The following is a 24,654-nucleotide window of genomic DNA, read 5'->3' on the forward strand; positions in this document are numbered from 1 at the left end:
TAGAGCATCGCATGTAGATCAGCTATGCTGAGGGACAGCTTGCCTTTTATATACACCAGGGCTTGCTTTTTATTTCTTTATTTTTATTAGTTGGAGGCTAATTACTTTACAATATTGTAGTGGTTTTTGCCATACATTGACATGAATCAGCCATGGATTTACATGTGTTCCCCATCCCGATCCCCCCTCCCACCTCCCTCCCCATCCCATCCCTCTGGGTCATCCCAGTGCACCAGCCCTGAGCACTTGTCTCATGCATCCAGCCTGGACTGGTGATCTGTTTCACACTTGATGATATACATGTTTCAATGCTATTCTCTTAGATCATCCCACCCTAGCCTTCTCCTATAGAGTCCAAAAGTCTGTTCTATACCAGGGCTTTCGTTATCTTTTCTTTTCTCCTGCCCAAGGAAAACTATTAATACAAAACAAATATGTTACAGTAATTCCACATTACTCCTATTTATTTTTAGGCTATGATTTTTTTCACTATGGCAAGGATGCACAATTCTTGCCATATCTTCAGATCTTCCCTACTGCTCTTCTACAAACCTAACTGGGAAATTGTATGTACCAGACACTCAGCCCAACAAAGTTTAAATCCAAAGAATTCAACAAAGATGAATCAAACCACCTGCTTCTGAAGACAGCCCCAAAGAAAAAGGTGGTGGAGGAGGGACCTTGCTTTACAAACATGAGATATGGGAAACTAGAGAATGTAAATGGAATCGTGTCAGCTTAAGGCCAGGCAGTCTGGGTTTGAATGCCAACTCTGCCACTGACCACTGAGTGACCTTGGACAGCTCACCTAGGCAGAAGCAACTGTATAATTTGCAGGACCCTGTGCAAAATTAAAATGTGAGGCCCTTTGTTCAAAATTATGAAGAATTTTTAGACAGCAATTGCAGAGCGTTAAATCAAGTGTGGGCCCTTCTAGCATGAGGCTTTGTGATCATACATGTCACATGCCACGAAGCTGTCCCTTCATCTAGCCTCTATGTGTCTTAGTTTCCTCTTCTGGAAAATTGTCACAATAATAGCACCCACCTCACAGAGTTGTGAGGATCAAATTAGAAAATCCCATATAAGAAAAAAGGGCTTATAAGACAACCTGGTACATATCAAAAAATATCAGCTTTTGCCATTGTTACTTTTCTGAGTCAAGTTATAAAACAGAATAACTAAGGCATTAATATTCAGTATTAATGAATATTATTTGAATTTAATAATGAATAGTAAATTCAATATTAATATTCTTTACCAAGGGATTAACTAATCCTTGAAATAGCAGATTTCTTTATTTAACTCTGATTGAGTTTACAAGACTGATGCCTGCAATATTTATCAGGCAAAACAAAGCATCTCTAATCAGAGACATGAACCCAAGGCAGAAAGATCGGCTTCAGACAAAATGGCTTGAAAGACATTTTTATTTACAGTCTATAGGAAAGGAAATCTCTCTCTGTTCCTCCCTACATGCTGATCTGTCTAAATGACAACCTTACATCTTGGACAGGGCTGGGGTTAAGAGCATGGGTTTTGGAGATAGAACTGTGTTGGAGTCCCTGGTCTGAGATCCACTAACTCTTTGACCTCAAGCAATTTCTCTAAATCCACATTTCCTCATCGACAATACAAATTCATATGGAGACTAAAAAACAGAATCCCATACTGAAGCTTTCACTGACACATACACATACGTGGAGCTTACTTTGATGTCTGGGCTCAGCGTGTGTGTGTGATTCACTCAGTTCAGTTCAGTCACTCAGTTGTATCCAAATCTTGGACTGTCAGGTTCCTCTGTCCATGGAATTCCCCAGGCAAGAAGACTGGAGTGGGTTGCCATTTCCTTCTCCAGGGGGTCCTACCAACACAGGGATGGAACCTCGGTCTCCTGCATTGTAGGCAAATTCTTTACCATCTGAGCCACCAGGGAAGACCCGGGAGCTCAGTGTTACTATATAAACAGGGGCCTCAAAGGCAAAAATATGAAACCACAGCCTAAGTCAGGTCCTGGAAACAGCAGACATTTAATGGGCAATGGACCGGAAGTACCTCACTCATCCAAAATTACAGTGTAAGATTATAAGCACTCATTGTTCACCAGTATCAGAAAGAAGCTGAACTGTACATCAGTGGCCTAAGGGCTCAAAAGAGTCAATACTCTAGGGGCTCTAAGTTCAGTTCAGTTCAGTTCAGTCACTCAGTCGTCTCCAACTCTCTGCAACCCCATGGACTGCAGCACACCAGGCTTCCCTGTCCATTACCAACTCCTGGAGTTTACCCAAAATCATATCCACTGAGTCGGTGATGCCATCCAACCATCTCATCCTCTGTCATCCCCTTATCCTCACGCCTTCAATCTTTACCAACATCAGGGTCTTTTCAAATGAGTCAGTTCTTCGCCTCGGGTGGCCAAAGTATTGGAGCTTCAGCTTCAACATCAGTCCTTCCATGAATATTCAGGACTGATTTCCTTTAGGATTGACTGGTTGGATCTCCTTGCAGTCCAAGGGACTCTCAAGAGTCTTCTCCAACACCTCAGTTCAAAGGTATCAATTCTTTGGAGCTCAGCTTTCTTTATAGTCCAACTCTCACATCCATACATGACTACTGGAAAAAACATAGCTTTGACTAGACAGACCTTTATTGGCAAAGTGATGTCTCTGCTTTTTAATATGCTGTCTAGGTTGGTCATAAGTTTTCTTCCAAGGAGTAAGCATCTTTTAATTTCATGGCTGCAGTCACCATCTGCAGTGATTTTGGAGCCCAGAAAAATAAAGTCTACCACTGTTTCCACTGTTTCCCCACGTATTTCCCATGAAGTGATGGGAACAGATGCTATGATCTTAGTTTTCTGAATGTTGAGCTTTAATCCAACTTTTTCACTCTCCTCTTTCACTTTTATCAAGAGGCTCTTTAGTTCTTCTTCACTTTCTGCCATTAGGGTGGTGTCATCTGCATATCTGAGGCGATTGATATTTCTCCCAGCAATCTTGATTCCAGCTTGTGCTTCATCCAGCCCAGGGTTTCTCATGATGAATTCTGCATATAAGTTAAATAAGCAGGGCGAAAATATACAGCCTTGATATACTCCTTTTCCTATTTGGAACCAGTCTGTTGTTCCAGGTCCAGTTCTAACTGTTGCTTCCTGACCTGCATACAGATTTCTAAAGAGGCAGGTCAGGTGGTCTGGTATTCTCATCTCTTTCAGAATTTTCCAAAGTTTGTGGTGAACCACACAGTCAAAGGCTTTGGTATAGTCAATAAAGCAGAAATAGATGTTTTTCTGGAACTCTCTTGCTTCTTTGATGATCCAACAGATGTTAGCAATTTGATCTCTGGTTCCTCTGCCTTTTCTAAAACCAGCTTGAACATCTGGAAGTTCATGGTTCACGTATTGGTTAAGCCCGGCTTGGAGAATTCTGAGCATTACTTTACTAGCATGAGATGAGTGCAATTGTGCAGTAGTTTGAGCATTCTTTGGCATTGTCTTTCTTTGGGATTAAAACAAAAACTGACCTTTTCCAGTCCTGTGGCCACTGCTGAGTTTTCCAAATTTGCTGGCATATAGAGTGCAGCATTTTCACAACATCATCTTTTAGGATTTGAAATAGCTCAACTGGTATTCCATCACCTCCATGAGTTTTGTTCATAGTGATGCTTCCTAAGGCCCACTTGACTTCACATTCCAGGATGTCTGGCTCTAGGTGAGTGATCACACCATTGTAATTATCTGGGTCATGAAGATCTTTTTTGTATAGTTCTTCTGTTTATTCTTGCTACCTCTTCTTAATATCTTCTGTTTCTAAAGTCTCTAAAGGCTCTGCTTATTTAACTTATATGCAGAGTACATCATGAGAAATGCCAGGCTGGATGAAGCATAGCTGGAATCAAGATTGCCAGGAGAAATATCAATAACCTCAGATATGCAGATGATACCACTCTCATGGGAGAAAGTGAAGAAAAACTAAAGAGCATCTTGATGAAAGTAAAAGAAGAAAGTAAAAAGGCTGGCTTAAAACTCAACATTGAAAAAACTATTATCACGGCATCTGGTCCCATCACTTCATGGCAAACAGATGGGGAAACAGTGGAAACAGTGACAGACTTTATTTTGGGGGCTCCAAAATCACTGTAGATGGTGAGTGCAGCCATGAAATTGAAAGATGCTTTCTCCTTGAAATAAAAGCTACGACCAACCTAGACAGCACATTAAAAAGGCAGAGACATTACTTTGCCAACAAAGGTCCGACTAGTCAAAGCTATGGTTTTTCCAGTAGTCATGTATGGATATGAGAGTTGGACTATAAAGAAAGCTGAGCGCCAAAGAATTGATACCTTTGAACTGAGGTGTTGGAGAAGACTCTTGAGAGTTCCTTGGACTGCAAGGAGATCCAACCAGTCAATCCTGAAGGAAATCAGTCCTGAATATTCATTGGAAGGACGGATGCTAAAGCTGAAGCTCCAATACTTTGGCCATCTGATGCGAAAAACTGAGTCATTGGAAAAAACCCTGATGCTGGGAAATATTGAAGGCAGGAGGATAAGCAAATGGCAGAGGATGAGATGGTTGGATGGCATCACTGACTCGATGAACATGAATCTGAGCAAGCTCTAGAAGGTGGTTATGGACAGGGAAGCCTGGAGTGCTGCAGTCCATGGGGTCACAAAGAGCCAGACACAACTGAGCAACTGAACTGAACTGAAAACTTATGACTGCCCAGGCTAAATGAAGATTTCAGCAGCTTCATTTGCCAATAATATTTTAGTTTTATTAGCACTTTCAAATGGACTGGTGTATTTGCTTATCCAAAGTTTAAAGATTTTCCAGATGTCACACTCTCATTAAAGCATGAACACATAAAATAGATCCAGTACCAGATCCCAGTCTAGCTCCTTGACTTCAGGGAACATGTATATTAAATGTAACTGATTGTACTACACCCAGGGACAGAAATGACGCTGCCAAATTTTATCTTACACCCTTCTAGTAGAAATTCTGGCTGTGTAATCATTAAGACTACCATATTTGGAACAAGTAATGTCAAATGTCAATAATGCTTCAGTGAACACGGAGGTGCAGATATCTTTTCAAATAAGTATTTTCATTTCCTATGGATAAATACCCAGACACGGATCACGGGATCATACGGTACTTCTTTTTTTAATTCTTTGAGGAACAGCCATACTAAGTTTCACAGTGGCCACAGTGCATAAGGGTTCTTTTTTCCCCCTATCCTTGCCAACATTTGTGATTTCTTATCTTTTTGATAAGAGCCATTCTAACAGGTATGAGGTGAGACCGCGTGACTGTTTTGATTTGTATTTCCCTCATGATTAGTGAGGTTGAGCACCTTTCCATGTACCTGGTGGCCATTTATACATCTTTTTTGAAAAAATATTCAGATCCTCTGCCCACTTTTTAATTGGATTGTTTGTTTTTGTTTGCTGTGCTATTGAGTTGAATGAGTTCTTCACACATTTTGGGTACTAACCAATCAGACATATGATTTGTAAATATTTTCTCCCAGAATATGACCCGTCAGGCAAGGAAATAAAATCATCTTATATGTATTTTTTAAAGTTCCTTCTAGCTGCTATGCAAAGAACTGATTCCAGAGTGATAAGTGAAGAAGAGGAGACATCTGGTGGGATGCCCAGATGAATAAAATGTAGCCATCCCAGCTAGTTTGCCTGAAAATACTCATGTTTATTCATCAAGATTCTGTTCAAGTATCTGCTCAACTTAGGGCTCAATTAAGCTAAGCGTTTTAAATAAGTGTCTGCCAAAGTGTAAACTAGTTTAAAAGCTCTTCCAATCAAAAACTTATTTTGAAATTCCTTGACTTTTTTATATTCAGTTTAACTCAGATCAAAATTATTTTCAAAAGCTCCTTCAAAGTGTAGTTATGTTTTGTCAGTAGTCCTATATGATTCTCTCCTCTAGAGGTAGGAAAGCCAAGAGTTAAAAGCAGGGCATTCTGAGTCACACAAATCTGAATTTAATCCCTTCACTTCACTACTTGGGAGATTTACTCAACTTTCCTGTGCCTGTTTCTCCATCTGTAAAATGGGAATACAAACACCTCAAACAGATGCTGGAAAGTTTCCCCCACATAATGTAAGGTGATTAGCTCAGTGTTCAGTAAATAGCAATTGCTGCCAGGACAGTATTACTGTCCTTCCAAGGCAGGGCTGGAAGACTGTTGCTACAAAATGACGCACAGGGCAGAATGACCTAACATCTTCCTTAAGAGCAATAGTGTCGAGCACTTGTCTCATGCACTGGGAAGACCCAGAGGGATCAGGTAGAGAGGGAGGTAGGTGGGAGGGGGGATTGGGATGGGGAATACATGTAAATCCATGGCTGATTCATGTCAATGTATGACAAAAACCACTACAATATTGTAAAGTAATTAGCCTCCAACTAATAAAAATAAATGAAAAAAAAAAAAGAGCAATAGTGTCAACTGAACATGAGTCAGCTCTACCACACAGAGTTTAAACAACCCAAGATAATGTCCAAATCTAAGATTCCTTCATTAAACGGAAAGTTCAACAACCTGAACAACTGATAATTTATTTATATAAAATGTTTAGTTTAATTCTGTTATTGGCTTTTTCTTATTTCATAGATAAAACTCCAAGCTCTGCGATAAACAGGCACACTTACATCTTTGGCACATTTGCATTTCCAGCATTCTATTTGAAATTCTGCCTGTGCAATCACTGTAGCAAAATCATAACTGGGACAAGTAATTTCCAAATATGAAGGACAATGACCAGAGTCACTTCAAGGACTTGAAGTATTCTAAAATAAGACAATAAAATATTCTCTCTGACCAAATATCTCTACCACATTTAATGATCTATTTAAATCCCATTAGTTTCCCCGTTTCTAAAGGATAAAAGTCCACACTACTTAGAAGGACCGACATGACCACTCACAATCTAACTCCAACTATATCATCTCCTCCGGCTCCCAAAACCAAGTTAGTGACAGTCGTCCACAACTTTTCACTGTTCCCCAAAATGACCTGTTCCTTCATGCCACCGTATCTTTGCATCTACAACTCTTTTTCACCTGAAATTAATTCATTAAATCATTCATTCTTTTCTTGACTATACTATGCTAGATGCTAGGAATACAGTGATAAACAAAATAACCATGATTTCTGCCTTTTCAATCTTTTGACTGACAGGTAAACAAACAAATATGCATGTATTCATATATTAACAAAATGTTAAATACACAATAAATAGGGAAGCATAATGGGAATATCATGAAGTTATATTTCATTGATATAAACTGGACAGGCAAAGACCTGTCCAAAGCAGTAAACTTCAACTAAGGGCATGAAAGGTAGGAAGAAATAGCCTCAAGGAGAACCTGGGCCCAAAGTATGGCAGGCAGGGGGATAACAGCTCAAAGGTTCTGAAGCACAGAGGCACTTGGCATGGTTCAAGAACTGGATGGGATAAAAATAATCAGGGGACCAAGATGTAGGTGATTACGCAGGAGCAAGGTCATGTGCACTTGTGAGCCTTGGAAAGGAGTTGTTATCCAAAGTGAAATGGAAAGCCACCAAAAAGTTTAGATAAGGAAACTGACATGACCTGATTTACTTTTTAAAAACCACTTTGGTTTCCCTGTGGAGCTATTCCAGGAAACAGGTGAAGAAGGGAGGACAGGGAGACCAGTCAAGAGGAAAAATTGCCTGGCGTCCCTCATCTAGTCAGAATGACAGTCTCAAGCATCCCTTGTCTAGTCAGAATGACAGTCTCATGCTCAATTAGAAATTCCACCTCCATGAGGAAACTAACGCCACCAGGTCTGACTTGATCGAGTGGCTCTTCTAAATGTATCTGAATCAAAATTCTTCAAAGGCATAAAATAAAACACCTCAAAGAATTTTTTAGTTTAGTTTATCCAATCAATAATCAAGAAAGTTTTTAAAAATCTCCACAAGCTCCTTTGAAGTGGGATGATTTTATATCGGAGTGGATTTCAATAGTCCTAAGTGATTCTCTGCATTAGGAGGTAGGACACCAAAGTGTGGGGGAGGGCGGGGGAAGAGATCTGTAGTCTTGTGCACGCTTGGTACGTATATAGACACGAGAGCCAAACTGCCTGGGTTCAGTTCTCACTACTGCCAAAAGTAGTTTGGTGACCTTACCTAACCACTCTGTTCCTTGGTTTCCTTATCGGAAAAATAGGAATTAAATGACTCAATAAGTGTAAAGTGCTGAGAACAGTATCTGGCCCTTACTGCATATAGTAAATGCTAATTAATACAAATAATTATAAAATAATATGCTTACACAAATTTTACACTCACTAGCCAAAGACCCTGGGGCAAAGAACTAAAGTCTTCTGCAAGCATCAGTGTTTCCTCCCAGGTAAAACAGATATGATAATAATAGTATTTTTCTAATAGGACTTTTGGATATTAAAGGAAACCATATATATGCCTTAAACACGGTGTCTACCATAAAGTGCCCAGAAAATGCATACTGATGTTATTTTATTTGTTAGGTTATTCAATTATTGTGGGCAAGTTTTAAATAGGTTTGCCCATGTATGGCTATAGGAATATCTTCTTTGACCGAACTCCTGAATTCAAATTCTACCTTCTCCTTTAATAAGGGTACAATCTTGGGGAGGTCACTTAGCTTAAGTTAAATCTCTCCAACCTTCAATTTCCTCATCTATATGGGAAATGTACAATAGTACCTATCTTAGGAGCTTGAAAGGATTAAATGAGATAATACAAAGCTATAAAGCCCCAACACAGTAACTGTAAGTACTCAGTAAAGCTGACTCATTGGAAAAGACCCTGATGCAGAGAAAGACAAGGCAGGAGGAAAAGGGGATGACAGAAGATAAGATGGTTGGGTGGCATCACCAACACAATGGAGTTTGAGCGAACTCCAGGAGATGGTGAAGGACAGGGAAGCCTGGCATGCTGCAGTCCATGGGGTCACAAAGAGTCGGACACAACTTAGCAACTGAACAACAACCAAAGTAGATTATTGTTACAATTACTATTTTTCATACAGGCCATAATTTTGAAAAAAATTAAAATCTTCAGCTTCTGTTTTATCTTCATTCCCTTTGCCCCTCCTCTTACCCATAGTACTTGACTTCTCTCTAACTGCTTGTAATAAACTTCCTCTTCATGGAAGGAAAAAGGGGTGGGGAAAGGTCAAACACAGACCCCTTTAACCTATACAAATCTGGAAAAATATATAGTGAATTACACTTGCTCCAATACAGAACTCTGAGTGGTATTTGGTTCAGATGTCATTTCTTTAAGTAAAATTTGAATATCAAGGGTACAAACTGGGTGAGAAGAAAACAAACTCCAATTTACCAATAAGTTAGAAGTCACATGTAGAAATCTTGGCTCAGTTCAAGTCATCAACCAGGTCACTATGGTTAAACAGCAAGCAGAATTAAATAAATATTAAACCTGCTGAGGAGCAAATAATTAAGTGACATAAACCAGGGTATGAAAGAAAGAGATTTTCTAACTCCCAGCTGAAAGAATGTAAAGAATAAATAAGAAAACATCATAAGGTGTCGTTGGCTCAGGTACCTGTTACTGCTGGAGGATGAATTTTCTTCAAGAACTAGGGAGACAGAAAGGAGGACAAGGTGGAGAAAGTCAGTGATAAAAAAGCAAAGTAGTAGTAAAGTCAGCCTCTAGGCCATGGCAAAGGCGTGTGGGAAGACATCCATCAGCTGTCATCAATGCCACACCACTGATTCTATAACAGGAGCCCCAGTGACTCAGCGGTAAAGAATCTGACAGCAATACAGGAGATGCAGGAGATGAGGGTTTGATCCCTTGGAGGGGAAGATCCCCAGGAGGAGGAAATGGCAACCCACTTCCATGTTCTTGCCTGGAAAATACCATGGACAGAGGAGCCTGGTGGGCTATGGTCCATGAGATCACAAAGAGTTGGACACGACAGCAATTGCGCACACACAGAAAAGACTCAGGTTTCCCAGAGAAGAATTCCTATCGGAATGGTTTTCACCTTGGGAACTCACTCTGCAAGATATTTCATTTGCTAGGCAAAGAGAGATCCATAAGGCTTCCTTTCTACAGCGAAGATTTACAAGGCTGAGATGATGGTTCTTTAGACATAGCCAGCTGAACTCAGGTTCTGCCATCCACAAGATCCTGCATCCCCAAGTTTGGCCATTTCCAGTTTCTGCCATCTGCGGCTTCTGCTCATCCCAGTTCTGCTGTCCACCAAATTACAGAAAGTTTCCAAAAGCAAAAACTTGGATCTGCCTTGTGCTGATGACTATTTACATTGTATTTACAACTTTTTACATAAAATGTACATTGTATTAGTGTAAGTATTCAAAGATGGGGCTTCCCTGGTGCCTCAGAAGGTAAAGAATCTGCCTGCAATGCAGGAGACCTGGGTTCAATCCCTGGGTTAGGAAGATCCCCTGGAGAAGGGAACAGCTACCCACCCCAGTATGCTTGCCTGGAGAATTCCACTGACAGACAAGCCTGGCAGGCTTCAGTCCCAAAGAGTCAGACAGGACTGAGTGACTAACACACAATGAAAGATGACTTAAAGCATGTGGATGGATGTGCATAGGTCATATTCAAATATGATGCTATTTTATATAAGGGACTTGAGCATCCTCAGATTTTGGTAACACCATGGGCATTGGAACCAATCCCCAGGAGACAGACGGATACCTGGATACCAGTTGTACTTGATAATGATCTCTTTAACACCTGTACTGGGGACAGGCTAGGAGGCCAAAGATGAAAGTGGAAAAATCAGAAAAATGGGCTCCACAATAAATAAAGGCACATAAATGGAGATCCAGGAGAAAGCAAACATTTAGAGATTTATTTTATTTTTTATGCCAATATGAGCCTATAAGAGATTAAATCAGCAGTTTCCAAAGCTTTTCGTTACTTATTAAAGTCCCAAACAAGGCTATGAATCATCAACATGGAAAAAACAAAAGCTATCATCTTTCACCAGGCTTCATTTTTCCCATTCCTAATTCTAAAATAATGACTTTTTAAATATGAAACTAAGTCAATAATTAAGAAAGTGAACTCTAGCATTAACCCATTAACTTTCACTACCAAAGCCAGGACAATCTGACTACAGAAGCTGTTCCTACACCCCCAGGTCTTCTCGTTAGCCGCAGAGAAACTAGGGTCACAATGTGAGAAAGGGTTTGACATATAATCAGCAGGAACCAAATTCCTGGTTTATAAATCATCATAAACTGATTCTGAAACTGATTTGAAAGAAATAGAGTTTCTAGAAATGCAAGAGGCATGGCACCAGTGACAGATTCATTTCAGACCCAGTCCCTTGCTACCAGACACAGAGGCACAAGCATTTCCACATTCCTGGTGGCCTGAGTCCCACAGCACCAGAAAGCTTGGGGTTTAACAAGAACAGCGTAGCAGAAATCAAACGATCACAATGCCTGAAAAGGCCAATAGAATGCACTTGACTTAAATTTGCAGTTGAGGGCTTCCCTGGTGGCTCAGATGGTAAAGAGTCTGTCTGCCAACACAGGAGACCCAGGTCCAACCCTTGGGACAGGACGATCCCCTGAAAAAGGGAATGGCAACCCACTACAGTATTCTTGCCTGGAGAATTCCATGGACAGAGGGTCCTGGTGAGCTACAGCCCATAGGGTCACAGAGTCAGACACGACTAAATGACTAACACCCACACACAGCTTTGAAGCCATTCATACCTCAGCAGCAATTTGTTGAGCAGGATGTAGTATGATAGGGCTAACAGAAGCACAGCTGGCATCAAGCAGCATCACCTGGAGGCTTGTTAGAAATGTAGATTCTTAGATGCCAGTCCAGAACTATGGAATCATAAACTCTGGGGGTGGGGCTTACAAATCTCTGGTGTAAAAAGCCCTTCAGGAGGTCCTATAGTTCAAGTTGAGCAGCAGTGTGGTCAGCTTATCTGTGAGAAGCAATGGACTTAGAGGTCCAGCTTTGGAGTCTGAATCCCAGTCCCACTATGTGACTTTGGGGAGTTACTTATCCTCTCTGGGCTTCAGTTTCCTCTTCCACATGGAGTTCTTGGCTTCATATTCACTAAATATCCCTGATATTGATGATGTGAGGCCCAGGTGTGAGTACCCTGACTGCCCCTGACCCTGGCTCTTAGAGTAAGAACTCAACAGCTCAGCATAGGCTTGCACACTTTATCTGTAAAGAGAAAGACAGTGAATATTTAAGGCTTTGCAAGCCACAGAGTCTACATGTCAGCTTCTCAAGTCTGCCATTACAGCACCAAAGCACACTAAGACATGAACAAACATGGCCAGATTCCAGTAAAGCTTTATTCAGGGACATCGATACTGGAATTTCTCAACATTTTCACATCATTAAATCTTCTTCTTTTGATTGTTTTCAACCATTTTAGAACACAAAACCCATTCTGAACTTGCACACGCCATATAAACAGGCACCAGGCTGGATCTGACCCAAGGACTATTAGTTTGCAGACCTTGGTCTAGTGTTCTTGCATTAACAAAGTTGTTACGTGATATGAACTAGAGTTTCCTCATCTGTCAGATGAAAGTAATAATACCCATCCTGTAATCTTGCTGAGGGATAATAAAGATCTGTAAAATATCTGGCGGGCTGTCTGCCAGAGAGAAGGTACTCAACAAATGGCACCTGCTGTTGTTATGACAATGAAACATTCTCCGCATGAGAAAATGCTAACACTCTATGATGCAGGAAGTCTAGGCAGAACCGGGCAGGAATACAACTCAGAGCAGGCAAGCAAAACAGCGCCGCAGGTTTACAAAGTGATTTACTCTAAGTACCCCCAGACGTACACCTATTAGCAGATTGCTGAATTTATAGACACAAATAAACAGTCAAAAAATAAGCAAACTGTACAAAGGAACTCCAATCACCTTACTCTCCTGACTTAAAAGAAGACATGTGGTTTATTCTGTATGTCTAAATCGCTGCCATATGTGTACCGCCCTCCTGGAGCAAAGGAACTATTCAAATAAAAGTGCATAAAGTTTGTCTCTGACCTCAGAGCCTCCAGGAGTTCACCCTACCTCACTGAGACCAAAGCAGCACTCTCCTGGGAGAATTCACAGCTGCTCAACATCTGGGGGGCCAGTCGGGCTCAGGATATGAAAAAGCTTAGGACTCCATTTCGGATGAAACTTTAAGGGCTCATCAAAGGCTTAAATGCATCTTTGGAGCAACTCAGACATGCGAATCTACTTTTTCAACTGAACATTTTATAAGATCTAAATAGAGATCAAGTATTTGTGATGAAACTTTATCATCCAAATTAAAACATGCTGCAATAGCAAAATATACACAGACATGAAGACTTATGAAACAAGTATAAATAGCTTATTTATAAGTTGATACCGACTCCAAATTAACATTAACATGCTTTAAATATTTGGGGTTAAATAAAATATATTATTAAATAAATTCTGCCTACTTCATTTTGCTTTCTTTTTAATGTGGCTCTTACAAATAAAAAATTACCTAAGTGGCCTGCATTATATTTCTACTGGACAATACTGCTGCAGAATATTAAATAAAGGCATTATTGCCATTACTCAAACTCATCACAAAACTGGAATCAGACTTGGAGTCTGTGTAGCATGGTCTTTTTCCTATCCACACTCTAGAGAACAGCTCTTCTTTCTTGGTTACCCTTTTCCTTGACTGAGAAGGCAAACCTTTCACAGAGAGAGACTTTCTCATCTCTTTCTTCAAAGTCAGGCACACTGTTGGGGCCAAGAACACCAAACAACTATACCAGGAATCACAGCCCTGATCTCTGCAGCTGTGTACTCCTCTTGGTCCGAAGGAGGGGAATTGTCTAAGGATAGTGGTTTGCTCGTTCCAATCTTTAAAATCTAAAATGAGCTCCTCATGCACAGTTTAAGCCCACATTACAACCCATTCCCAATGCAGGACATATACATTTTACTTCCAGTTTCCTTGTGATTGTGATCTTTAAGAGCAAGATGCAAAAAGAGTTTTCAGAACTGACCAAACCTTTTATTTTGTGTCTGGTAAATACACAGCTAATAAATTCCCTAGGAAACAGATTTGGACGTCAGACAGAAGTCCCTTCCAGAAAAGGATCTTACATACAGGGGTTTTCAAACCTCAAGATACATTAAGACATGATTGAATAAATGTGGGTGCCCATTTCTATTTATATTTACTATGTGTATGTAGAGACACATACTTTTTTACACAAACACTAGAATGACTTAGGACAAGGACTCTCTTTTCCTGGCCGCTGAGCAATCTCTTTAGGAGTTAACTGTTTCCAGTCCCAAATACCAGAAGTTGTGAGCCCCTACCCCTCCACATCTCACAGGAAATGAGACAGAGGTCTGGAGATGTGGGGTGTGGACAAAAGGCTCTCTGACAATGTTACCTACCCTGAGGCCGCTGATTATTGAAGTCTCTGGATGCCCTAGGCCAAGATCTCTGATTTAGTGACTTTAAATCAAGTTAAAATCAGAACCAGAGCGTACTTATAATTCTCCAGCTGAGGAAGAAAGAAAATAATAGTGAAATCACAGATAATCTCCTCACCACATCTGAGTCCTTTTCTTCACCTTCTTGCTGACAAACCTTGACAAAGTTACTAACAGGGAAAGGAATGAACCAATTTGAAGCTTAGCTCCTCTGACTTTCCAGGCTCTGGTGGGAGTGCTAATTGGCACTGAAACGCATAAAGGTATAGATCAGAGTGGCCAGGGACCAACAGGATCTGGCTAATCCCCAAACTGAATAATGGGCCTTTTAATAACCAGGAGCTAACTGCAGCTTTCTATAATGGGATCCTGATAACACTTGTTTAAATCTACTCTGTTCAATTAGAAAAATGCCTTCCTCCACTTTTTGCTGAATCCAGAAAACAGAGGACTCATCCAATCTCCAACCCTGGGGATAAGTATGTGTTAAATTCTCACAAACTGATAAAAATTTTTCTCCTGGGGAGGAGATACCATAACTTTCCTCAGACCCCTGCCAGAAAGCTTAATGGGTTCCCTCTGCTTTCCTCAAATCTAAACTCTCCTTTCCCCTACTAGTCCCCAAGATAGGTTCCTTGATTCAAGCTGTTATCTAATTATTAATAATACTAATAATCATTTTGCCTATGTGTACAGCACAATCTACTTTTCAAAGTACATTCACGAGCTTTATCTCATTTGGATTCCAACACCACCCCAGGGGGGATCTTGGTTGGGAAGCCTGAAGCTTATATAATCTGTGGTCCTCTTTAAGAAAATGAATATAATATTATAAATATAAAAATGCCAGAACCTCTTCAGAGGCTTGGGGAGGGGGGGCGGGGGGGTACAGAAGCTTGGCTTAACAGTAAATCCAACTCTATTATTCCTCTGCTTCACTCCCACCTTCAAAGGGACATAGGAGTTTCTCAGGAAAGTGGGGGTATTTGGTCATGCGACTTGCTCAGGGTCAAAAGGCTATTAATGATAGAGGCAGAGTTAGAACCTTATTTCCACACTCTCTGTGGCCCCTCAATATCCTCTAGTTCCTCTGTCACAAAGGAAACTCTGAGGAAGGGATAACTAAAAATAACACAGCTAAAAATGAGCCCCATCAGGAGTATGTTAGGAAGCTGTGTAGATTCAGAGGATGGTGAAATAAACTTAAAGCCCCTGTGAACATTCACTGAATTGGCCCTGAAGGTAAAATACACATTATGTCACCAACCAGAGCCAGGTTCAACCCCACCTTCACTACTTACTAACCATAGGACCTGGAGCAAGTTAGTTAGCTTCTCTGAACCTCAGTATCCCAGATATCAAACCGCGTCTCCTGTGTCTCCCGCATTGGCAGGCGGATTCTCTACTACTGAGCCACCTGGAAAGCCCAGTAAAAGTTTACATGAGATGATATATGAAAAGCAGGCAGCCCAGGACGCAGGCTGAACACTCTAGGTGTTCAATAAAGAACAACTGTTATTGCTGCTGTTGTTCTCAATTCATCCAAAGAGCAAAGCTTTTACATAAGCAACTCATTCCCCAAAGTAAGCTGATGGAAGTTGCAAAAGCACCTGCTCAGACACCATAAGCCTAAACATGAGGCCGGGCAACTACTGAGACTTTAGCATCCCATGGGCAGCAGAAAGAAATGTCATAACGCAGATTTATTAAACAAAGTGCCTTGTCTATTCCATGTGCTGGGGTTATCTTAGAGTTCCAGGATTACAACCTGTGTATCTATGACGTTTCTGTGGCTGTCCAGCCTCAGTGAAGCCATATTACTTTCCTTTGATATCTCATAGTTTGAGAAACACAAAATTACGGTTGTGAATGTTAGGGTTTGTTTTTTGTTTTTTGCTTTTATTGTTTCTTTTAACCCAGAGAACCAAAATGATCATAACCTGAGATAAGTCACTCCTATACTTTCCTTCTTTCTCCTTCCAAGTCTAGGTCTCTGTTCTCCCTCCCGGAAGATTTCAAATTGGCTCCAGATTTTATATGAGAAGCAGTCACAGATCTAAAAGAAACAAAAAACTGAGAAGCAACTTAAGAAGAAAGCTAATTGATAAACTACAACCTACTTGCTTATGTTAGAGGGAAAAATCCACGCTATATCTAAAAAGAATTCAGCTATTCCTAGAAGAGGCCAAGTTAGACTGTTGTCCATAATTAGCATCTCAAAAAAATTATATCATTTACACAGTCAATATCTTGTTATTGTTGTTTTGTCACTAAGTCGTGCCAACTTTTTTACGACCCCATGGACTGTAGCCCACCAGGCTCTTCTGTCCACGGAACTTCCCAGGCAAAAATACCAGAGTGGGTTGTCATTTCCTTCTGCAGGAGACCTTCCCAACCCAGGGACAGAATCTGTGTCTCCTGCATGGGCAGATGGATTATTTACTACTGAGCACTTGGGAAGCCCATTCAACATTTAGGAATCTCTTTACTAAGAATCAGACTGGTTGTTATGGATATCAAGTTGAATAAGACAAGACCTTTCTTGTCCCCAAGATTCAATTACATAACTACCAACACCACCACTCATATATTCCTATACCCTAGGTATTCCTTTCTATTCACTGAGTCCATAGTCTTACTTACAGCAAGAACAGTATTCATTTACTATACAGTCCATGGAACTCTCCAGGCCAGAATACTGGAGTACATAGCCTTTCCCTTCTCCAGGGGATCTTCCCAACCCAGGGATCAAACCCAGGTCTCCCACATTGCAGGCAGATTCTTTACCAGCTGAGCCACAAGGGGAGCCTAAGAATACTGGGGTGGGTACCTATCCCTTCTCCAGCGGATCTTCCTGACCCAGGAACCGAACCAGGGCTTCCTGCATTGCAGACAGATTCTTTACCAACTGAGCAATCAGTGAAGTCCTCAATATGCTTAGGAAACACTAGCTGATCAACCTACTAAAGTCCCTGGGCTTTATGAATTCATGGTAAAACAAAAGAGTTGAGCATATAAACAGCTAATTTACACTACAGGGTAATACTTGTCCCCTACAGAGACAAAAACCTGAGCCATGGGGCTACAAAGGAAGTCTGCTGAAGCAGAGGAGGGCTTGACTGCAGATGTGACACTTAAACAGGAGTTGAAAGATAAGTTGAACTCTGTCAGAGGAGGAAAAGTGATAGCAGAGAGAGTTTCCTGCAGAGAAAACAGCATGTACGATAACAACTAATAGCAAACACTTATCAAGGGCTTAGTATGTGTCAGGTTCTATTCTACAGAAGTTAGCTCACTTATTCCTCATAACCTTAAGAAGTAAGCACTATTTCTGCTCCCATTTCACAGATGAGGAAACTGAGGCTTAGAGATTTCACTGCTGGAATAGGTTGGTCTGACATCAGAGACCAGGCTTTCAACTCCTATACTATACTACAAAGGCACAGAGCCATGAAAGGAGGTATATCTGAAGATCTGGAATTCATCTAGATAAGTATCTAGATCATGGGCAAGGGAGTAGTAGGTAGTGAGGCCAGATATGCGGGCAGGGGCCAGATTCGGAAGGATCCTGAATGCCAAGCTAAATAGCTGGGCTTATCCTGCAGGGGCTGGGGAGCCAAGACAAGCATTTAAGCCTACAAATGGCTTGATGAGCACTGTGCTTCAGCACAGTAATCTGAGAGTGATGTGGAAGATGGGCGAGTTTACGAGGAGCCCGAAGGCAAGGAGGCTATTTCATAACACAGACCAAATATGAGGTTCTGGACAAGACAGAGGTGACAGGGATGGAGAATAATGTGCAGAGTTGAGAGATTTCCCTGAGATAGAATTGATGCAGCTTGGTGAAGGATTAGGTCTGGAGCAGAGGGGGAAGAGTAAATGAGAAGACACCAAGCCCATATATAACTGGATATCAACACTCATCAAATTTCCCATCAATCAAGATCAAGGTAGGGACTTCCCTGGTGGTACAGTGGTTAAGACTCTGAGCTTCCATTCCACTGCAGGGGGTATGGGTTCGACCCCTGATCAGGGAATTAAGATCCTGCACGCCTCACAGCAGGGCCCTCCAAAAAAAGATCAGTGTCATACAAGGACAGGTGACAGGTAGAGAAGATAGCAGTAGCTTAGTCATGCACCTATTGTGCTATTGTCTAACTGCTTCAAGTTCCTAAGTCTCAGCAACCTGGCAAAACCATAATCTTTTCCAAGGCAGAAAGAAGTGTCCTGTGTCTACATGTCCACTCAGTGTACATTTCAGCACAGAATCCCAAAAAAGACCCTTAATACAACTCACTAAATATATGTTAAACATCAAAGGTATACATGATACTGTTCTCAAGACGTAACTGCTGGCCAAAGATAGAAATCATTAAAGAAAATATGATAATATTTTCTAATAACCAAATAAATACTAAGTAAATATCTTTCTTGTCTACCAAATTTCAAAGACTTTTAAAACACCCTATGGAAAGAGAGTGGCCCTTGATTTGCTTGTTCACAATGGTCTAACTCCCCAGGAGAGCTGCCTAACCAGGAGCATGGCAAGAAATGAACCTACTAAGAATTGAGACTGTTTTTTACTGCAGTAAACTAGCCTATTCTAACTAATGTGAAGATATTCCCATTTAACCTGTAGAATAATCCATGGAGGAATGCATGATCATCTCCATTTCAGAAACTGAGGCAATGAAATCAAGAAACTTATTAGTGGTTGCACAAATAGTAAGTGGTGGAGCCATAAACAAAACCCATATATTTCTTCAAAGTCCATGCAGTGTGGAGTAAGTATATATTCCACAATTAAATGATTATTGAGGTAATCATTATTCCATTATGAGAACCAGCTTTACACTTGGGCAGAATGGGCCCTTACTGAGCATAACAGCTTGAAGGAATAATCTGTATGGCCCCCAAAGACCACCATTTGCTGCGACGGTATAGGCTCCTCCTCTTAGCTAGTCAAGGATTCCTATTTAGGGTCACTATTTAGGCAACAGGTTAATCAACCTCTTTGTATCTCAGTTTTCTCATATGTAAAAATGGAAAATAAAATCTACCTCTAAACTCTGTCGAGAAAACTATATTTTGCCCACGGAATAAAGTTGACCCTGCCTCAAAAGTTATCCTTCTAAAACACAAGTTTCATCACACTACATCATATTCAATCTTCAAATTACAGTTCAAATCATATATGAGTGAGAAGTCCATTCTGATTGTCCAGTTAGAGGGTTCATTGCTTTCTCTCCCCATGCTTCCGTTATGCCTTCCACAGACCTATTACTCTTCACATTGTAACATAAACATTCATTTACTTTTCTATCCCCCTTATTGTACTGGAAGCCGGTTGAGAATGGCGCCAATAGCTTATATATTTTGCGATACCAACAGCAAGCCCAGGGCCAGGATATGGCAGAAAATATTTCATCAAAAGCAACAAAAACAGTATGTCATCTTACCCTCACAAAACTCTGTCAGGCATTCTACAACTTGGGCAAATTGAGGTTCCAAGTTGCAGTGACTGTCTAATATATGCAGGAGATCAAGCTTGCATGGAATCCAGGTGTATGGACTGTCCACTGCACCACACATGGTCCTTCAAAGACAAGGAGAGAAGGCCCACCACAGGCCATCAAGACCATCGTTGCACAAGGTACTTTGTTTCTCAAAGGTGGTAAGGACTCGGAATAGTTTTAGGACAACTTAGAAAGTCATCACATGGGAAAGTATAGGGAACACAGTTAAAATATAAAGAAGGCTGGAAGATCTGAATCTAAGCCCAGGCTCACCCTGCCCTTAACCCTGTTCCCTTGGATAAATCTCTGAAACTCAGGAGCTTCAGCTTCCTCATCTGTAAAATGAGGTTTTAAACAATGATACTCACCTTGTAGGGCTTGCCATAAGAATAACAGTTATATGAAATGAGCTGAGGATATAGTAAAGGTTAATTAAATTGTAGTTACTATTATTTATGAAGGAAACTAGCACATATTGAATGCCTGTTCCATGAAATATTTTTCATATATTATTTCATCCCCACAGCAACCCTGTGGAATATTACAACCTTGGGGTTGCTGTTACTTTAATCTTATATTGTGGAAATTGAGACTCAGAGATGTTTTAAGTGACTTGTCCAAGGTCACACAGGCAGCATCTGGCAGAGCCTGAGTTCAGACCAAGGTCTTCCTGAGTCCAAAGCCTTTGCTCTTTGCAGTTTACCTATCTGCACCCCAGCTTGGTTTCAGTGGAGAAAAAATAAGGAATAATCAGATATGTCCCAAATGTCTGAGGTCAGTGTGAGGGGCTGGAAAGGCAAAGTTGGATCAGATTCATCTGTAGCTTGAGATGTCTTAAAAATGTTTGGAACATGTGCAAGATGAGATAGGGGAAAAATCAAAAGGGAAGAAGACAGCCAACAATAAATGTCACATTCAACTTCCCTTTAGGCTAATAACCCAATAAGTAGTAGAGATGACGCATATTCATATTTCGGTCCTTGTGCTAGAAGTCTCCAAAGTAAAAATCCCACATTGTAGTACAAATGTAAATAATAAAAGTGTATTATTTGATCTTGCTACCATTACGTCCCAGATAATGTTCCAAAATCAAACAAAGGAAGTTCAGAGAAGTCACAGGAAATACCTCATCTCCTTAACTATAAGAAATAGAAACAAACTCTACTAGGTTAGTCTCTTATTTGAATCATTAACACAAGGCATGTTGGAAGAGGATTCAGGTAACTAATATAGCAGTAGATGGCTTCAAATCACCCACAGAAAAACAATTGCTCTTACACACTTACACACACACACAAATTGGTTTCTGGTGTTTTTCCTCTGTCACACACAGCTTCCCCAAACTTGGAACGAGTAGGCCTTTACACTCTCCAGTCAAGGCCCAGGAAACTTTCATGCGGTGAATGTTTTTGACTCATACAGTCAGGAGTCAGATTAGGCACCAGTAGAAACAATGGTGCAGAAAAATGAAAAAACAAACAGATTGAAAAAATTTGAAAAAATAAACAAAATTCCCTGTGGAATAAAAAGTTCTCAGGTGAGGCACTCACACCAAGTCCTCCTACTTGATGCTACAAGGCTGTGAACCTAGAAAGATGTTCACTCCAGGTTAAGAACACACGTGGAGAAAGAAAACTCAACAAAGAAGGGGCGCCTGAGCAGACTCTGAGAGGGAGTGAAAACACTTTGTCTGTTTGTGAGCAAAAGAAAGGTTCGACTGTTTAAATTTTTTAGCCAAAGTTAGGCTTGAAATTCTCTACTAATAAATACATCCTCTTGTGAACTTTTCCGAAGTGGAACTTCGGGCACACAGAGTTAGCTGATCTCACAGAAAACTCATTCCTAAGAGACTACCTATAAACTCAGAAGTTTCTGTCTTCCTATGATCAAATGTGAGGCAGAACTCCCTCTGCTCACTCTCATCCCATTCAAAAGCGCTCTATTCCTCAGCACCAATAAGCCGTGGCCAGCCTTTGCTCTACTGTGCGTGGCTTCAGAAAGGCCTCAGGCATCGGGGCCGCGGGATTCGCTGGAGCACCCCTCCCCTCCCTGCCATCCCCATTATTCGGCACACAGCCCTGCTCTCCCCTGGAGCCAACAGTCTGCAGTTCCTTCAATGCAGGCGCGAGCAGGCAGGAATGGTGGAAGGGAAGCCGTGCCAGCTACATGTTTCTGAATCTCCCTCCATATGCATTTGCCAAAGGAACAAAAAGAAAATCAACGACAGGGAAAGACAACTGAGATGAGGATGCGGTGGGACCGCGGTTGACTCCGCGCCTCTGAGCAGCAAGAGGCTGGCCAACCACGCGTCCGAGCCATAGATGCGATTCGTTACCTTCAGGATGCAGGCCATGGCGCTCCGCCGGCCCTCCTGCCACCGAGCAGCGGGCGCGCCTGGGTCAGGGGCAGTCCCGGCGACAGGCTGGAGGCTGGTACCGCTGCAGGACCGCTCCAGCCCACATTCCCGCAGATCCAAATAAGGGGACCGCGGTGAGAGCTGCGCGGGCACAGGCCCCGCCCCTCGGGTCGTGGGCCCGCCCCCGGCCCCGTCCACTGGCTCGCGGCCTGCGAGGCCCCGCCCCCAGGTCACGTGCCGTCCCTGGCGCCTGCGGCTGCCTCTCGTTGCTTGCTACTTTTTCTTTTCTGTTTTTTTTCTGTAAACTTCTGTCTGTTCATCGTATATAATGTCGCTCAGCAGCAGGCTGGGAGCTCAGATGGGTCCCGCTGGGGAGAGAAAGTGGCCTTTTCTTCTCCTCGATTCGGTCTTCGCTAACAGATCAGAGAACTCATAGCAGACACTTCACACTTTTGAAGAAGTTTAGTGGGTTTGGAATCATCTCTCTCCAGGCTTTGGGTACATCAAAGGATTCTTCAAAAGTAGCAAAATTCTCCCTAAGCTGGTTAAGGAAAGAGCCTTCATCCTACTTTAAAACCCTGTGATGGCCTTATCTAAAATTAATTTGCCATTAAAAGGGAGCACAAATGTCAATCAGGGAAAGATGCAACCAACTGGAGTCTATGTAGGATATATTTCGTTTCTAAGTACACAAGGTCTTCCTTCGTGGCTCAGGCGGTAAAGAATCCGCCTGCAATGCGGGAGACCTGGGTTCGATGATATTTCATTGCCTGGAGAATCTCATGGACAGAGGAGCCTGGCGGGCTGCAGTCCACGCGGGGTCGCAAAGACTCGGACAGGACTGAGCTACTGAACTGAACTGATAATGCATTGCTCTTTCCTGCTTTAAGCTTACGTGTTTAGGCAAGAATACTGCAATGGATTGTCTGCGGTTCTGCAGGGAATCTTCCCAACCCAGAGATTAAAACCATGTCTCTTACATCTCCTGCAATGGTAGGCAGGTTCTTTACCACCAGCATCACCTGGGAATCCCATGAAAAATGTGTGTATACATAAATACACTGTAAAGAATATATGTATATATTAAAATATAGTATATTCTCATATATATACATTAACTATATATATATAGATAGTGTGTGTGTGTGTGTGTGTGCGCGCGCGCGCATGCACAGGATTTTGCCCTTTCCTGCAACAAGTTTAGAATTTGACAATTTTGTTGCAATTTCAGTAACAAGGTTAGATCTAAACTTTCCTATTAGCATTGGAAATCCAGAGAGGCCATTTTTCACCATCCAACCTGAATACTCTGATGCTAAAACACAGTGAGGTATAGCAGCTCCACCTAAGAAGCAGGTGATCTGGGAGAAGACATGTCCTGGGCCCTCTCCACCTCTCTTCAGCAAGCCCCCTTTCCTTGTTGACTGAAAAGCAACAAGGAAGCCCACTTCCCCATCCAGAACTAACTAAGAGAAACAGTTATTTCTACAAGGAAAGTAACATCACACACAGAGCAGAAAAAGGGAGAGACCAACCTGTGCATATACACAGATCTCCATCACTTGGTCTACCAGAGAAATATTAAACCTAGGCTCAAAATATTTACCCAAAAGAAGTTTCACTTGCTGGAAGCCCAGTCTAGTTTCCCTACAAGGCATCAGGAAAAGCACTGTGGGCTGCCAGTGGTGACTGTGACATCTGAGATTGGCTCACAAACCAAAGAGCAGACACCCCGGCTTTCAAGGCGCTTGATGTTTTCTTGATGAGAACATGCAAAATCCTGGGAGAGCAGGAGAACCTCGGGAAAGGGGTGCAGAAGCTGAGACTGTGAAGGAACTGGCCTGCTCCCAAGGGAAACTCCTCTTTTTAGTCTCCCTGAGGGAGACTCTCCCACTCCTTCCTCCAACCCCTCCATCTGTTTCAGAGATCTGCTGTATTTTCAAGGAAGAACTCCTTGATCCTGACTGCATGTTTTAAACCACCACTTTCTCTCATGGTCTGCAGTGGGTCAGGAACACTCAGTAATTCATCTGTTTATGAATTCAACAAACTTTTATTGAGCTGCTACTAGAATAAAAATTTTTTTTTGAGCTAACATTAACTGGAGGAGAAAACTTTTATTGAAGTACTACAGGACCTGTCAGAGATGAGAGAATGATTTCTGTGGTCTCTAACATTATCTCACGTTCTGTCAAGTGGGAAAGATAAGACGTATATGATAATACAATGTGATAAGGTCCTTAACCAGGGTTCCCTAAAGGCTCAGATGGTAAAGA

At 41.6% G+C, this 24,654-nt stretch overlaps 1 protein-coding gene across 2 annotated transcripts in view; it reads right to left on the reverse strand.

Annotated features, from left to right (window-relative positions):
• Window positions 1-22,541, reverse strand: part of ST6GALNAC3 (ST6 N-acetylgalactosaminide alpha-2,6-sialyltransferase 3) — a 591,798-nt gene extending 569,257 nt beyond the window's left edge. For both annotated transcript variants that reach the window (XM_070467900.1, XM_070467902.1), the window contains exon 1: window positions 22,358-22,541. In XM_070467900.1, coding sequence (XP_070324001.1) covers window positions 22,358-22,375 — 18 coding nt within the window. In that variant the 5' untranslated portion in view covers window positions 22,376-22,541. The remainder of the gene's footprint in view (window positions 1-22,357) is intronic.
• Between the last annotated feature and the right edge of the window lie 2,113 nt (window positions 22,542-24,654).

The sequence above is a fragment of the Odocoileus virginianus genome, chromosome 5 (genome assembly GCF_023699985.2).
Source record: "Odocoileus virginianus isolate 20LAN1187 ecotype Illinois chromosome 5, Ovbor_1.2, whole genome shotgun sequence".
Lineage (NCBI taxonomy): Eukaryota > Metazoa > Chordata > Mammalia > Artiodactyla > Cervidae > Odocoileus > Odocoileus virginianus.